Source organism: Phocoena phocoena, chromosome 1, assembly GCF_963924675.1.
Source record: "Phocoena phocoena chromosome 1, mPhoPho1.1, whole genome shotgun sequence".
NCBI classification, from domain to species: Eukaryota; Metazoa; Chordata; class Mammalia; order Artiodactyla; family Phocoenidae; genus Phocoena; species Phocoena phocoena.
In genome coordinates, this window is record NC_089219.1 from 28,458,413 (window position 1) to 28,474,136 (window position 15,724).

At 56.0% G+C, this 15,724-nt stretch overlaps 1 protein-coding gene across 2 annotated transcripts; it reads left to right on the forward strand.

The window, feature by feature from the left end:
* The first annotated feature begins 1,387 nt into the window (after window positions 1–1,387).
* NCDN (neurochondrin) lies at window positions 1,388–10,415 on the forward strand. 2 transcript variants are annotated; one of them, XM_065882486.1, is made up of 8 exons: window positions 1,389–1,474; window positions 1,748–1,815; window positions 2,691–2,831; window positions 3,937–4,905; window positions 6,100–6,341; window positions 6,888–7,112; window positions 7,501–7,643; window positions 8,911–10,415. In XM_065882486.1, the coding sequence occupies exons 2-8, from the start codon at window positions 1,783–1,785 to the stop codon at window positions 9,345–9,347; spliced, it is 2,190 nt and encodes a 729-aa protein (XP_065738558.1). In that variant the 5' UTR covers window positions 1,389–1,474; window positions 1,748–1,782; the 3' UTR covers window positions 9,348–10,415. The 2 variants fall into 2 exon arrangements, with proteins under 2 accessions (XP_065738564.1, XP_065738558.1); XM_065882492.1 differs by lacking the exon at window positions 1,748–1,815 and having other exon boundaries at window positions 1,388–1,474.
* The last annotated feature ends 5,309 nt before the right edge of the window (window positions 10,416–15,724 follow it).

The window sequence follows — 15,724 nt, forward strand, 5'->3', positions numbered from 1 at the left end:
ACAGCCTATTCAGCTGGTATGAGTAATTAAGAATAAAGCTCTTAAAAAAAAAAGTCTCAGATATTTGGGAAAGTTACAGAACAGACTGCCATGAATAGCTTTGCTTATATTTGTAGACACTGTTTTCCAAATAGCTGGAAAAATGAACAGATTGTTCTGGGAGGTCGTGTTTCCAATTTGTTCCTAGCTTCCAGTCTGTTCATCAGATAAGAAAGCACAAGGAGAGTCAGCTAATACTCTTCACCAACTGCATCTATCTTCGACTGCGCACAACCACGGTGAGAGGAAAGAAAGCAAAGCTTTCCTGGAATCTCGCCAGAGGTCTTTTCTCTTGGCTTCCTTTATTTCACCTTTGTGCTCACTGCAGCCACCACAGGACCCCTCGGTAGGGCATAATTTCCAAGTCCTGAATAAGGAAGGTTTCGCATCGTAATTTACACGTAGTGCTCAGCCCCGCCCCCCTTATTCAGCATCAACTTGCTGTACTGGTGGGTAGAACAAACACCAGAGACTGAAGCTAGCGGGTAGAGAGGAAGAAAGCCAGCAGCGTCTCGCGGCTGGTCTGTCTGTCTGGGGATGGAGGGAGCCGCAAGACCAGGCCCGGGCCCGAAAGAAGCGGGGTTCAGCCTGAGACTCGAGCTCCGCACCTACAAAGCCAGAAGCAGCTGGCTGCCCTAGCCGGGCCAGGAGCGCCACCTCCGGGTCCCAACACCCGGCCAGCGCACCCCCAGAAACAGCCCGTCCCACTTGCCCCTCCCCTGAGCTCGTGGTACTCGGCCCGGCAGCCAGCCGCCCCCGGCCACCTACCGGGGCTCAAGGCCACAAAGCGAAGCCCCGGCTCTCGGCGGCCTCCGCCTCCTCCAGGTCCATGGGGTCGGGGCCCCAACCTTCGCTCCCCTCACCCGGGGGAGGAGGAAAAGGAAGAAGGCAATGCGGGTTCCCCACCCGGACAGCTCACTCTGGCCTCAGCCTCCCTGGACAGCGACGGCGGCCGGAAACGCCGCCCCCTCCCACCTCCCGGACTCAACCCGGAAACACACTCTTGATGCTAAACAAGCCCTCCTGTCCCCCCGGAAGCTCAATTCCAGCCGCGAGCCCGAGGGGGAGGAGGGGTAGTGCTGGGGGGTAGAACTACGCACGAGCGAAGGAACCTGCGTCCCCAGGCTGTCGCCTCCCGCTCTCCAGAAGCGGTCTGCACCTTCGCCCGCCCTGCGCGAGCCCCAGGCCCCAGACTCTGGCAATACCCACAAGCAAGATGGCGGCAACGGCAGCAGCCCCTACGGCTTAGCGCCCAGCTGTGCCATTGGCTAGAGCCTGGAGTGAGGCCGCCGCGGATTGGCCGAGAGCGCTGCGGGGGTGGGGGTGGAGCTGCAGCAGCCTGGAGCCGGGAGTGGGCAACGCGGCGTGAGCAGCGGCCCCAGGCTCCCGGAGCATCGCGCTCGGAGAAGACTTCGCCGCTCGGGGCCGCAGCCTGGTGAGCTCAGCCCCCTTCAAGCCCTCCCTTACATCCCAACCGGGGCCACTTCGAGCCGGCGCCTATCGATGCCGACACACCCCGGGGACCCTATCGCGACTCCATCGCGCCATATCGCGACATCATCATGCCTTGTCGAGACTCCATTTTGCCACAGCCCTTCTCAATATATAGCTATATCTTCTTTAAAAATTTGCTCTGTCATCTTTGGGGGCTGTCCCATGTCGTGGTTTTGCCGTGATCTCTCCGTGACATAACCGCGCCATCGTGAAGTGTGATCTCATCGCCGCCCTGTCGTGACTTCATCAATGTCGTGTTGTGACCTGGCTGCGGCGGGACAGGTGGTGACCATCAGGAACCCTCCTTCCCTTCTCATCTCCCCATCTCAGCTGCCCCTCTTCGATTATCCGGCTTTTGGAGTCTCCGTTGTCCTGGGAGCTACCCGGGACCCCTTCTTGCTTCTCCAGCCCCTGCCGGCGTCCACAGGCTGGTAGCCGGGCGGGGAGGGTGAGGAGAGGGAGCGCAAGGGGTTAATTCTGCTGCTGCTTCTGCTGCTCCGCTGCTGCAGCTTCTGCCCGAGGGAGGGAAAGGAGAGGAGGCACGGAGCCTGCGGGGGCGACTGAGAGCCCTGGCTGGAGGGATGGGGTCTCCAGAGGGCCCTCTGAGCTTTCCTTGGTTAGCACCTTGCTTCCTTCCTTCTGCTGAAGCTTGTCTCCTGTCTCTCCTGAAGAAGGGAGGGGAAAGGAAACCTAGGATGCCCTTTTCCCTCATGCCAGCCTGAGTCCGGATAATCGAACTTCACCCGTGTATGTCTCCATTCCTCCCTGTCTGTCCTCACCACTCCCTCCCTGTACGCCTGGTGGAGGGAAACAAAACCTGGCCTCTGGTGCCAGGGAGCAGCTGAGCAGTGGGGCCAGCCCCCTCCCACCCCCAGGAGACTGGTGAGGAGAGCTGTCCAGCTGAGCAGCAGGATGCATGGTCCTTCTTTCCCACTTTCCGGAGGTGACCTTGGACCAGGGTCCCTTCTTCACCCCTAAGGACTTGAGGGTCCAGCCCCTTAAAGGGGCTCCCCCAAGGGAGGTCAGTCCTGAGGAGTCCATCCCTTCTGATCCTCCCCTCCCTCTGTGCTAATCCCTCCTTCCCTCCCTCCTCCACTCCCTCCTCCACTCCCACCCCTCCTCTGCAGAGGGATGCTCAGTCCCTCTTGTGTTCACAGTTGGGCAAGGCGGGCATCATGGCCTCGGATTGCGAGCCAGCTCTGAACCAGGCAGAGGGCCGAAACCCCACCCTGGAGCGCTACCTGGGAGCCCTCCGTGAGGCCAAGAATGACAGCGAGCAGTTTGCAGCCCTGCTGCTAGTAAGAAACTGACTGACAGTTGGGAGGTGGGAAGGGCTGGGTGGTTGGGCTCCCTAGGAATGGGGTCAACAAGTCCCCAAGGATATATAGGTGGTGTTGGTAACCGTGGAGGCACCAAAGAAGGCCCAAGGCACCTACCTGTGGACTCATTTTTGCTCCCCTGCGTATGGGAGCAAAGGGGAGAATGGGGGTGAATAAAGCTTGTGGCTCTAGGAGCCTTGGAGGAAGCTGAGTGGGTCTGCTCTCTGGGGCGTCCCAGAGCAGATGGGAGCTGACTCATAGGGTTGCAGCAGCAGGTAGTAACTAGTGCAGAATACCTGAGGGCTGGGGATGTTTGTTCTGGAGGTGGAGAGCGTAGCAGACTGGAAGTGACTGGGAAGGGGTCCTAGGGGATGGCCAGGATGCGTATGTAGGTTGCGGGTGAAGAATCTGGTTCGGGGCTTAGCCCTGGAGGAACCCAAGCTGGGGACAGCAGAACAGGAGCTGCAGTGCTGGGAAGGGGTGGGGGGGGGGTGAAGGGAGGAGGGAGTACAGCCTGCTTGTTTGCCATGGCAACAGGGAGAAGGCTCCAGAGTCAAGGGCTCACACTGCAGCAGAGGAGGTGTTTAGGTGAAATGTAAGGGGAAATGTTTTGACAGGCAGAGCGGCGAGACCCAGGAGCCATTTCCCCTGAGAAGGTGGCGGGAGTGGATCAGAGACTTCTCTGGAGAGAGCAATTAGGGAGGGACCCCAAATCCTTGGAGAATTTTAAACACTGAGTTCTAAGCCTCTTCCAACTCAGGATGTGTTGGACATCAGGAAGAATTTAGCTTAGACATCAGGAAGAACTTCCCAACTAACCAGGTAATGAAACAGTAGAGTGAGTAGTTGAGGAGGACCTGACCTCCCTTCCACAGGGATCACAGATGAGGGATCCCAGAGGTCACACCTGTCTGCCTCTGGGGAGAAGGAAGGAGCTGGATGAAGTGATCTCTGGGAGACCTCCTGACCCCAGAGTGAATCTTGTTATATAACCTAGTCCTGCTAATGGTCAACCCCCAGAGTGCAGGGGACAGTCTTTGCCACCCCTTCCTTTCATCCTGCTGATAGCATATACCTCCCTTAGGTGACCAAGGCAGTCAAAGCAGGTGACATCGATGCCAAAACTAGGCGGCGGATCTTTGATGCTGTCGGCTTCACCTTCCCCAATCGTCTCCTGACTACCAAGGAGGCACCGGATGGCTGCCCCGACCATGTTCTCCGGGCCTTGGGTGTGGCCCTGCTGGCCTGCTTCTGCAGTGACCCTGAACTAGCTGCCCATCCCCAGGTCCTGAACAAGATCCCCATCCTTAGCACCTTCCTCACAGCCCGGGGGGACCCTGACGATGCTGCCCGCCGTTCCATGATTGATGACACCTACCAGTGCCTGACAGCTGTGGCAGGCACACCTCGTGGGCCCCGACACCTCATTGCCGGTGGCACCGTGTCTGCCCTGTGTCAGGCATACCTGGGGCATGGTTATGGCTTTGACCAGGCCCTGGCACTCCTGGTGGGGCTGTTGGCCGCTGCTGAGACACAGTGCTGGAAAGAGGGGGAGCCTGACCTGCTGGCTGTTTTGCGGGGCCTCAGCGAAGATTTCCAGAAAGCCGAGGATGCCAGCAAGTTTGAGCTCTGCCAGCTGCTGCCCCTCTTTCTGCCCCCAACAACTGTGCCCTCTGAATGCCTCCGGGATCTGCAGGCCGGGCTGGCACGGATCCTGGGCAGCAAGCTGAGCTCCTGGCAGCGCAACCCAGCACTGAAGCTGGCAGCCCGCCTGGCGCACGCCTGCGGCTCCGACTGGATCCCAGCGGGCAACTCCGGGAGCAAATTCCTGGCCCTGCTGGTGAATCTGGCATGCGTGGAGGTGCGGCTGGCACTGGAGGAGACAGGCACAGAGGTGAAAGAGGATGTGGTGACCGCTTGCTATGCCCTCATGGAGTTGGGGATCCAGGAGTGCACCCGCTGTGAGCAGTCACTGCTTAAGGAGCCACAGAAGGTGCAGCTTGTGAGCGTCATGAAGGAGGCCATCGGGTCTGTCATCCACTACCTGCAGCAGGTGAGGGTGCAGTGCCCCACCCGAGGGGGCCCAGTGTGGGAGGGGGAGCCAGAAGGCAAGGGAAAGGGGGAAGTGAAACCCGGAACCTGGGTGTATGGGGAGACAGAGAAGACATTCCTACCTACCTACGGAGGGCTGATCCTGCAGCACTCCAGGGAGTAGTGTGTGGCCAAGCCTCCCTCTCCCTCCCTGAGCCTCCACACAAGCACCATACCACACACCATATGTGCACTCCCATCACAGTACACACACGCACACACACAACACAGAAACCTCCTACTCACAACCCTCCCCCCGGTCCACACACACGAAAGTGAAGCAGTCTGTTCTGTTCAGTCTACAGCATGGCCTTACACACATACACATACACACTTGTACAGGGAAAAGGAGCAGGGCTGCCTGCTTCCTGTCCTCTGTGGAGGGTCTGCTAACTCCATTTGATCACCTGCCCCAACATCCCTCCTGCCTGACAGTCCAGCTCTCCTGTCCTGCAGATGTTCCCTCAGCACTCCGGTCTCTTTTTTTTTTTTTTTTTTTTTGCGGTACGCGGACCTCTCACTGTTGTGGTCTCTCCCGTTGCGGAGCACAGGCTCCGGACGCGCAGGCTCAGCAGCCATGGCTCACGGGCCCAGCCGCTCCGCGGCATGTGGGATCTTCCCGGACTGGGGCACGAACAGTGTCCCCTGCAAAAGCAGGCGGACTCTCAACCACTGTGCCACCAGGGAAGCCCAACACTCCGGTCTCTTTAGTAGCCTGCTCCAGCTGCATACCCCACACACCGTGCCAAGCTCCCATTGTCTCATTCTTTCTGATTTAGCCCAAAGTGGGGCTTCTCTCCTGGCCTCCCACCCCAGGTCAGAGCCGCTGTAGAGGGAGTGTTTTCTTAGCTTTGGACCTGTGGGTCTCCTTCTAGCCTTGAGATGGTTTAGAGGCTGAGTCCCAGCGAGTGCAGGGGCATGTTGTCTAAAGTCCAGTTCCCTCAGCAGGCATGCCCTGAGGGCCTGCTCTGTGCCAGCCCCCGGTTGAGTGTGTCCCAACCATGCGCTGGCTTCTGGGTACATAGGGCCTGCCTTTGCAGGGCTCACAGGCCAGCATTCCCTTCCACTTGTGTTATTCCTAGCCTGGCCGGCATGCTGGCCAGGCAGGGGAGGTCCTCTGGTCCTGCTCCATCTCAGGGGAGCCCTTTGGCAACAGGTGGGGCCAGAGAAGCAGAAGGAGCCCTTTGTGTTTGCTTCCGTGCGGATCCTGGGTGCCTGGCTGGCCGAAGAGACCTCATCCCTGCGCAAGGAGGTCTGCCAGCTGCTGCCCTTCCTCGTCCGCTATGCCAAGACCCTCTACGAGGAGGCCGAGGAGGCCAATGACCTCTCCCAGCAGGTGGCCACCTTGGCCATCTCCCCCACCACCCCAGGGCCCACCTGGCCAGGGGATGCTCTCCGGTGAGTTTGTAGTTATGGTCTGTTCAGCCAGAATGTGCTAAAGGAAGGAGTAACACGGATACCTCCCCTCTCCCCACACTGGGCTGTGCTGGGCTTCCTGACGGGGGCCTGAGGTGTGGTAGTATTTCTGTTTGTTGGGGGTGGGGTGAGGGGTTGTTCCCTCAGGACACCTGGGCTTCCTAGTCTCACCTGCCAACCCCAGGTTACTCTGTAAAGAGAGAACTGCTATTGAGCACCTGCTGCCTGCCAGGCATTCTACTGTACCCTTTACCATTTTGATCTCATTTGGTCCACGCAGCAAATCTAGGACAGAAGTCTCATCCACATCTTCAGGATGAGGAAACTGAGACTAAAGGAGGTTAAAGTAACTTACCCACACTCACAGCCCAAGTTTGAGCCCAGGCCTGTGCTCTTTCTGCAGTGCCTACAAAGATGTGTTTTCCTTCTCCCCTACTTCCCTTTCTCTTAGATGGGGTGCCCCCCCCAAAAGGGAATCCTGGTGCCTTCATTTCTCCCCACACACATCTGTCCCTTCTACACCCCCAGGCTCCTCCTGCCCGGCTGGTGCCACCTGACAGTCGAAGATGGGCCCCGGGAGATCCTGATCAAGGAGGGGGCCCCCTCACTTCTGTGCAAGTACTTCCTGCAGCAGTGGGAACTCACATCCCCTGGCCATGACACCTCAGTGCTGCCCGACAGCGTGGAGATCAGCCTGCAGACCTGCTGTCACATCTTCCTCAACCTTGTGGTCACTGCACCGGGGCTGATCAAGTGAGGCCGGGGAGGAATTGGAGGAAGCAGGGGTCCTGCTCAAACTTGCCCCAAATCTCGGTCTCCTACTTCGCTTCCCTGTGCCCATGGGTTCCTATTAGTGTTAGAATGAAAGGGTCTCAGAATGGAAGAGAGAGCCACCCCACACAGGGAATTGGTATATGTGGAAGCCCTCTGGGCATGTATGTCTACCTGCTTCAGCCATAACCCAGTCTCTGCTCCCCAGATGCCACGGATGGGGCCCAAAGTTAACTGTTCACCCTGCTGCCTAATTTCTTGCCAAACCCTGGCCTGGTAAAGCTGGGAGCCCAGCATCCCAGGTTTCCTCAGGGCTTGGTCTGGCTCCACTAATCTCCCGCCTCCCATCTTTCGCTCCCTTTCTCCCCAGGCGAGATGCCTGCTTCACTTCTCTGATGAACACCCTGATGGCGTCGCTGCCCGCGCTAGTACAGCAGCAGGGGAGGCTGCTTCTGGCTGCCAATGTGGCCACCCTGGGCCTCCTCATGGCCCGGCTCCTTAGCACCTCTCCAGGTAAGCCCTGGGGACCCAGTCCTAACAGACGGAAGCAGAAGACCTGGGTGGACCTGCTGTGTTCTGGGCATAAGTCATCCTTTTCTGAAATTCTGAACAGAATTTTCCAGTCAAGGAAATCTCTGAAGTGCGTCTCCCTCCCCCGCCCCACCCCACCCTTCTTCCCCAAATGATAACGTTTTCTTCCTTCTGAAGCCTTTTAAGGCAAGGTCTGGTGGGTGTAAGTACAGGCCCGCTCGGAGGCACAGGCTTAAGCACCTGGAATCCCCAGCAGCCCGAGGAATCTGAATTCTGTGTTTTCAAGGTGGAGCCGCCCCCTCCCAGGCCTTGAGTCAGAAACATGACTTTTCTCCATTGAGGTTTTTCTGTGCTCGGCACCGCACCTCGTGACAGGCTTCGGTGCTCCTGTGTACTTACCTTCCCCACCTCCCACCTCACTCTGGCTGCATGCGGTAGGGAGGGGCATCCGCTTCAGCCCCCTGCCAGCCCTCTGTGTCTCCCACTTTGGCCGTGGGTGTCTGCTTGGGTCCCTCTGTCCCTGCCTGTTCCCTGTACCCCATCTGTCTGGTTGGAGGAGCGGCACAGATGCCTGGGAACAGGGTGTAATGAGCCTGTACCCTCAGCTGCCTCTGCTCCCTGTGGGGGGGGGGGGCCCAGTAGGGTACCTGGCAGCTGGAAGGGGAGCACGTCCCAGTAGACCAGGAGCTCCCCCCTTCCCTCTAGCCCCTGAGCTCCCTCAGATCCAGGCTGCATGTCCACAGCCCCTGAGTAGAGCCACAGTGCCCGTTCACCCACAAATGCCACCAGGTTAGCCTAACAGCCTCGGGAAAGCATCTGCAGTGCCGGGGCCGAACCCCTGCAGGCAGGCGAGCCAAGCCTGGACCCCAGCCCATGGTCCCCTCTGGCACCCTCTTCTGGCCTGAGAATCAAATTGCTGCACCCTCCTCAGCCTACAAAGTACGAGGCCCAGTGGAAGCTCCCATCACTGCTCAGGCTACAGGAGGGTCCGACCGCGAGGCAGTGTCCCAAGTTACATTTCATTCTCACCACAGAGTTCTAAGATTAGCACTATTGGCCCCATTTTACTAGTGAAGAAACAAGACCCAGAAAAGTGAATTAACCAAGGTCACACGCTGAAGTCAGAGGGAGGGTTTGAACGCAGGCAGGCTGATTCCAGGCTATGCTTCGGCTCCTGAGTATGCCCCCCAGGAAGGGAAGGGGCTGGTGAGGCAGCTCGTTCATGCCCCCCTCCCTCCTTGCCTTCCAGCTCTTCAGGGAACACCAGCGTCCCGAGGTTTCTTCGCAGCTGCCATCCTCTTCCTGTCGCAATCCCACGTAGCACGGGCCACACCTGGCTCAGACCAGGCAGTGCTGGCCCTGTCCCCCGACTACGAGGGCATCTGGGCGGATCTACAGGAGCTCTGGTTCCTGGGCATGCAGGCCTTCACAGGCTGCGTGCCCCTGCTGCCCTGGCTGGCCCCCGCCGCCCTGCGCTCCCGCTGGCCACAGGAGCTGCTCCAGCTGCTGGGCAGCGTCAGCCCCAACTCTGTCAAGCCTGAAATGGTAGCCGCCTATCAGGGTGTCCTGGTTGAGTTGGCACGGGCCAACCGGCTGTGCCGGGAGGCCATGAGGCTGCAGGCAGGCGAGGAGACAGCCAGCCACTACCACATGGCTGCCCTGGAGCAATGCCTGGCAGAGCCCTGAGGGGGCATCCACTGCGGACAGACCCGGGGGCGGGCGGCAAGGGAAGGAGGGAGGAGGCATCTCCCCTGAAGCCCCCAAGTTGGACCCTCTCCCCCAACTTCCCCCCGCTAAACATCCCAGCTTTCTGGCTTTTCCGAGGGTGAGGGCATGGTGCCCATCCTTCAAGTGTAAGGAACTGCGTCACGCCCCCTGGGCCCGCTCAGGGGCAGGGATTGGCTTGGAAATCAGCATGGCTGTTCCTGCCCGGCCGGGGGAGGTTGGAGCAGCCCGCAGGGAGGGCGGCACTAGGTGTCATTGTGCCCGATGTCTGGCTCCCTCGCAGGAGGGAGGCCCCCAGATGGGACAGGGCTGGCAGGAGCTGGCTGCTTCAGCCCATGTGCCCTGCCGGCCAGGGCGTGGGCTCCCCTAGACTGTGGTGCCCCTCTGGACTTCCAGGTCCACGTCCTTTAAATTGGCCATTTGGTTCTTGCCCTTGGCCCCCTTGGGCAGAGAGCAGGCTCAGGCCGTTGACATCACAATTCTTCCTATCAACTTCAGTGACCCCGGGGTCTGAACTGCCTCAGCCTTCCAGGGCAACCTGGGGCAGGCAGCCCTGGTGGGGGGGGGTCGGGAAGCCTTCCACCTGAGCTTCCTTGAGGGGACCCAGGAGCCCTTGGATCCTGGTCTGTAAGCTTTTGTGTTGTGTTGCAGCAGAGTGACAGTGAGGGTTGGGGAGTTATTTATTTTGCCTGCCCTTTTCCCTGCTTGGACACCTGAGCATCTGATCCCTGTCCCCTTGGTGCCATATGGCCTGGCTGGAGACAGGAACCGAAGGGATGCTTACCCAGAATCCGCATGTTTCCCTAGTGACTGCACCCCATCACCATCCTAGTGCCTGGCTTTAACTCCCACCCCTGCTTGTGATTCCTCTCTGCAGAGAGACGCGACTGGCGGCTCCAGCAGGGACTACCTTTCTTATGAACCTGATCCCTTGCTTCCCTCTCCCCTTCCCTCCCCCAGTGCGTTCTGTGATCGCCCAGTTCAAAGCTGTGCACATGTGGACACTCAATAAATGTTCATTGGTGACAAGATGGCTCCTGTGTGGTCTGTCCTGCACCTTCTTCCTTCCAGGCCCCAGCAGCTCGCAGCACACATGCCCTGCGAAACACACTTCACAAGTGTCATCTCATTCAGCCCTCCCAAGTATCCAATGAAGCAAGCGTCATCCTGATTCTCCAGGTGAAGAAACTCAAGCAGGGGTAGGTGATTTGTTCGAGGTGTTACAGCCAGTACGTGCCAGAGTCAAGGCTCCATGCGGGCCATCCAACTTCTCAGCCCAGACGCTTCAATGCCAGATCAGGTGACACACTCCTATGTTGATGTGGCGAGGCCTCTGGAGGGGCTCTTGTGCTCCTGTGTACAAACGAAGTTCCGCCCCTCCACGTCAGCAGACTGTGGCCAAGTGGTACTGCCACATCCTCCAATGTTTAAAGGGAAGTCAGAAATCTTAGTGTTTCTGTGAAATCTGATTTTGAATGTTGATATTTTTAATTAAATCAGTACTACCCCAACAGAACAGCTGGAGGCCAAACGTGACTTTCAGGCCACCAGTTGTTTACTTCTGTTCTATGCCAAGTGAGAAGGGGAAGGGTCTGAGAGCTTCGGTGGAGACTGGACCCAAGTACCCACTGCCTCACCAGGCCTGAACCAAAGCTGTAAGTCTGGAGCCAGACCAGCCTCTGGCCCACGTTCTGCAGACTCTTTTCTACCTAGGCCCTCAAGCCTGCAAGCATTGGTTGAGCACATCCTAAGTGCCTACCTGTGGTTGGCTATGCATAGACAGGAACATTCATTTATCTATTGGATGTACTGAAAGTCATGTCCTCGGCATGAAGTCCCTGAAATCCCTGAAAAATATGAAAAGACAAACCCTGCCTGTCGAGCAGCTTAAGATCTAGAGAGGAAACAGACAAGGCAAAGGACAGCTCCTAAAGATGTAAGCAGTTGCTTGCTTCCAGGGGAGTCTGAATAAAGTGTGGCTGGAGCATAAGAGCCCCTCAGCCTGGCTGAGTAAGTCCAGGAAAACTCGGAGAAAGTATTTGCGGCGAGACCTGAAGGGAGAAGGAGCTTGCCAGGTAGACAAGCGGAGAGACCGCAGCTTGGGAACTGCAAGTAGGTCATTACTGCTACAGTGGAGAGTGTGAAGTGGGGAGTGGTGGAAGATGAGGTTGGACCAGTGAGCAAGGACCAGATCTTACAGTTCCTGGTGTGCCAGGCTAAGCAGTTTGGATGTGGGGTCACGTTGAGACTGTGGATTTTTGAGCAGGTGGAATGCGATCCATTTGCATTTCAGAAAGATGACTGGCTGCAACAGGGATGACTGAGTCGGGGAGCTCGGAGAGGAGGTAGTAACTCTGAATTGAGCCAGTGGCAGTGAGGGTGGAGAAAGTATAGGTCAGAGTTAGCTAATTGGGCTTGGTGATTAATTGGAAGTGAAGAGGGATAAAGAGCGAAGGATGACTCCCAGGTTCCTGATCTGGGCCAGTGACTGGATAGTGGGGCCACTCACTGTCACGGGGAACACTGAGAGAAAAACAGGTTTGTGTAAAATATAAGCTCATTTTGGTAAATGGTGAATGCGTGTAGCTTATGTCCAGGAGGAAGTGGCTCTCTGCAGTCTGGAACTCAGAGAGAGGCCTGGGCAAGTGACAGATTTAGGAGTTGTCAGTATAGGGGGTCCTTAAAGTCAGGGAAGCGACTGAGATCATCTGGGGAAGTGAAAAGAGAAGAGAAGGGCCCCAAAGCCAAAGGCAACTACCCTTGGTCCTTGCTCTCAAAGTACTCTCCCTTGTGCGGTGGGGAAGAAAAACCCTGCATAAAGCCTCAAAATGCAAGGCAGACTGAGCTCTGTACTTTGGTGAGGGACGGTCAGAGAGTTCCCGGCTCTGGAATGGGGAGGGGACTAGGCTAGCAGGGTAAGACCAAGTTTGCTCCTGGTAATTCAGCAGCAAGGGAGAAAGGGGGACCTGAGCTGCAGTTGTGAGATCTAACCACGAGGTGGCGCCTCAGCATCTCCTTGTGCCTGATTTCCCCCACCCTGCAAACAGCCCGGCCCAGAGCAGAAGGTTGTCAAAGGCTGGGAGGAGGGTGGCTGTGTCAACAATAAAGGAGGCCGGCCTGAGTCTTTTCTTAACATAAAGTCCAAACGCAAATTTAGGGCTTTCCTGGTGGCACAGCGGTTAAGATCCCGCCTGCCAATGCAGGGGACACGGGTTTGAGTCCTGGTTCGGGAAGATCCCACGTGCCGCGGAGCAACTAAGCCCGTGCACCACAACTACTGACCCTGCGCTCTAGAGCCCGCGAGCCACAACTACTGGGACCCGCGTGCCTAGAGCCCATGCTCTGCAACAAGAGAACCACTGCAATGAGAAGCCCGCTCTCAGCAACTAGAGAAAGCCCGCGCGCAGCAACAAAGACCCAATGCAGCCAAAAATATAATTAATTAATTAATTTTAAAAAAAACAAAAAACAATGCAAACTCACTTTTTGAAAAGAGAGGGGAAGATTTGAGCCTGGGAGAAGAGCAATAGGGCAAGTATGCCAAATGGGGGCCCATGTATGTCTGAACATGCGTACCCATGTGTCAATATATGTCCTGTGTTCCCATGTGTCCCATAAGTGTCTCTGTGCCCTCTGTGTCCAGGGGTGTCTGCACATGTACCCCTGTGCACATTCCAGGGCTCCACATGTGTGCATGTGTTCCAGAGAGTGGGCAACCAACAATGCCCACCTCCATGCCTCAGAAAGTGAGGAGCCCCTTGGTGAACAAGAAGGGCAATAGAGTCTGCAAGCACAGGACCCGGAAGCTTTGAGGAGCCCCCAAAGCAGCAGCAGACCATGCAGAACATCCATCTCCCTAGTAGCCATAAGTGAAATCATTCATTCATCAGGTGACCTCCCCAGATTATACCTGGGTTCTATGTCTAGCTACGCAGGGTCATGTTCACATGGAGGCTTCCTAAAGGATGCCTCAGTAGGCTGAGGGATTCATAAACTCATCCATTCATTCATTTGTCATTTATTTAATGAGCGTTTGCTGAGCACCTGCCATGTACCAAGCCCAGCACTAGACTAGACATATTTTCTCTTTCTCCTTTCATCTTCTTCTTGTGAACGGGTTCATGAGGCAGGAAAGGAAGATTAGGTTCAGCTGCAAGGAGCCTAAAATGCTGGTTACAGTGTTTAAAATTTTTCTCCCCAAAGATGAGCCATGAAGAACCGCAGGAGAGTTTTTAGTCAGGAGGTAACATGGTCCAGTCATTTTTGTGGAAGAAGAGATATGAATGAAGGCAGGAGACCATTTGGGGGTGGGGGGTCGTTGCAATGGTCTAGGCAGTGGTACTCAGACTTGACTTTGCTTCTGAGCTGCCTTACAGGCAACGGCTGGGCCCCACTCCCAGAGTTACTGATTCAGTGGGTCTGTGTGGGGTCCAAGAACTGGCAAGTTCTTCTAACAAGTTCCCAGATGTTGTAGGTGATGCTGGTCCAGGGACCACACTTTGAGAACTACTGGTCTATGAGGAAGAGTATGGTAGCTTAAGATGCTGACAGAGGATGGAGAGAGATGTTTAAGGATTAGAAATGACAACACTCTATGAGGATTAGCTTATGGAGGTGAGGGAAAGGACAGAGGCTGGGATGGCTCTTCTTAATTTGAAGGATGGTGGTGCCACTTAAAGAACTATAGAACACAGGAGGAGAGGCAGGCTGGGGTTGGTGGTGGGGGTGGAGGAAATGTTGAGTTCAGTTTGGGCCTTGGAAAGTCTCAGATGGCTGCAACAAGGTGTCTGGAGGAAAGATCCAGCTGACAAGGGCATCTGTGGGTCTGGATTTTTGGTGAGAGATACAGGCTGGAGATAACAAGGTTGGGAGATAACAGCAGACAGGTAGTCATTAAAGTCTTGAGAGGGGATGAACTCACTAGTGAAGAGTGTAGATAGGAAGAAAAGGCAAGAGCTGCAACTCTGGCAATGAATAACTGACCTTAAGGATGTGAGTGAAAAGAGGGGAGATAGAAAAGGAGACTGAGGGACTTCCCTGATGGTCCAGTGGTTGAGAATCCACCTTCCAACGCAGGGGACGTGGGTTCGATCCCTGGTCGGGGAACTAAGATCCCACATGCTGCGGGGCAACTAAGCCCACGCTCCACAACTATTGAGCCTGTGCGCTCTGGAGCCCACGCCACAACTAGAGAGAAGCCCGTATGCCTCAACGAAGATCCCACATGCCACAACTAAGACCCAAAGCAGCCAAATAAATAAATAATTTTTTTTTTAAAAAAGAAGACTGAGAAATGGTCAGATTAGAAAGGAGGAGAAAGAAGCAAGAAGAGGTTGTCTTAAGCTGCAGGGAAGTAGGGTGAGGAAACCCAAGGAAGCCACTGGGCAGGCAGCTCTTCCTGTCATTGTGGCCTTCCCAAGCCTACTGGAGAGAGCAGGAGAGCCCCAGAGCTAGGCACAGGCATCATCAGCCTCGCTGCTCCTGGACGTCTCCCAAAGGGGTCCACCGAGCTGCATGCGTTCAGTCACACATACACCTGTCCTGGAGCCTGATATCCAATGTCCTGTGGCTGAAGTTGAGGGTCGGGGGAAGAGGGGTCTCACCATTGACTCACATATCCACACATATAGACACACACACACACACACACACACACACACTCCTGACCTCTGATCTGTCCTAGGCATGAGGTTGCAGAGCTGCCCAATTTTGCTTCGTCTACCACCCTAGCTGGTGGTTCCACCTTCTGGAAAGTTCTTAGTGATGAAACCTTGCCTGCTTCTAGCCTCCTCATTCCCCCAAAGCCTCCCAGGCTGAGATGACCCAGACCTGAGTTCTGCACCTGCCGTGTGCCTTCTGGGATGCCTTCCTCAAGTCTCCTCCACATACCTCCCATGTGTTAATGGTATCACCTCTATCTCCCTTTCTCCTCTAATTTAGCTCAATATTTTTACCTTTACTTTCTCATCTTCCACTTCATTAGAAAGGGGCCTAAGAAAACATCTAGCCCTCTCTTCCTTCCCGTACCTTTTTTTAAAAAATAATTTAAAAAAAAATTTTGGCCATGCCACACAGCGTGTGGGATCTTAGTTCCCTGGCCAGCGATTGAACCCACGCCCCTTGCATTGGAAGCACACAGTCTTAACCGCTGGACCGCCAGGGAAGTCCCCCTCCCATACTTTTTTATTGTTGTTTGTTGTTGAAGTTGCAGAAACTGAGGTCAGAGAGGAAAAAGGTCTTGCCCAGAATCACACAGTCCATCGGAGTCAGGACTAAATTCTAGGCACCTGAGTCTAAGGCAATATAGAATAGTAATTCTGAACCCAGAAAGAGGCTAG

Bases quoted from the DNA above. Each gene is read 5' to 3' on its own strand.
- NCDN (XM_065882486.1), top strand. From the start codon at position 1,783: ATGTCGTGTTGTGACCTGGCTGCGGCGGGACAG. The intron at 2,832-3,936 runs GTAAGAAACTGA...TACCTCCCTTAG, and splicing joins AGTTTGCAGCCCTGCTGCTA to GTGACCAAGGCAGTCAAAGC. The intron at 7,113-7,500 runs GTGAGGCCGGGG...CTTTCTCCCCAG, and splicing joins ACTGCACCGGGGCTGATCAA to GCGAGATGCCTGCTTCACTT.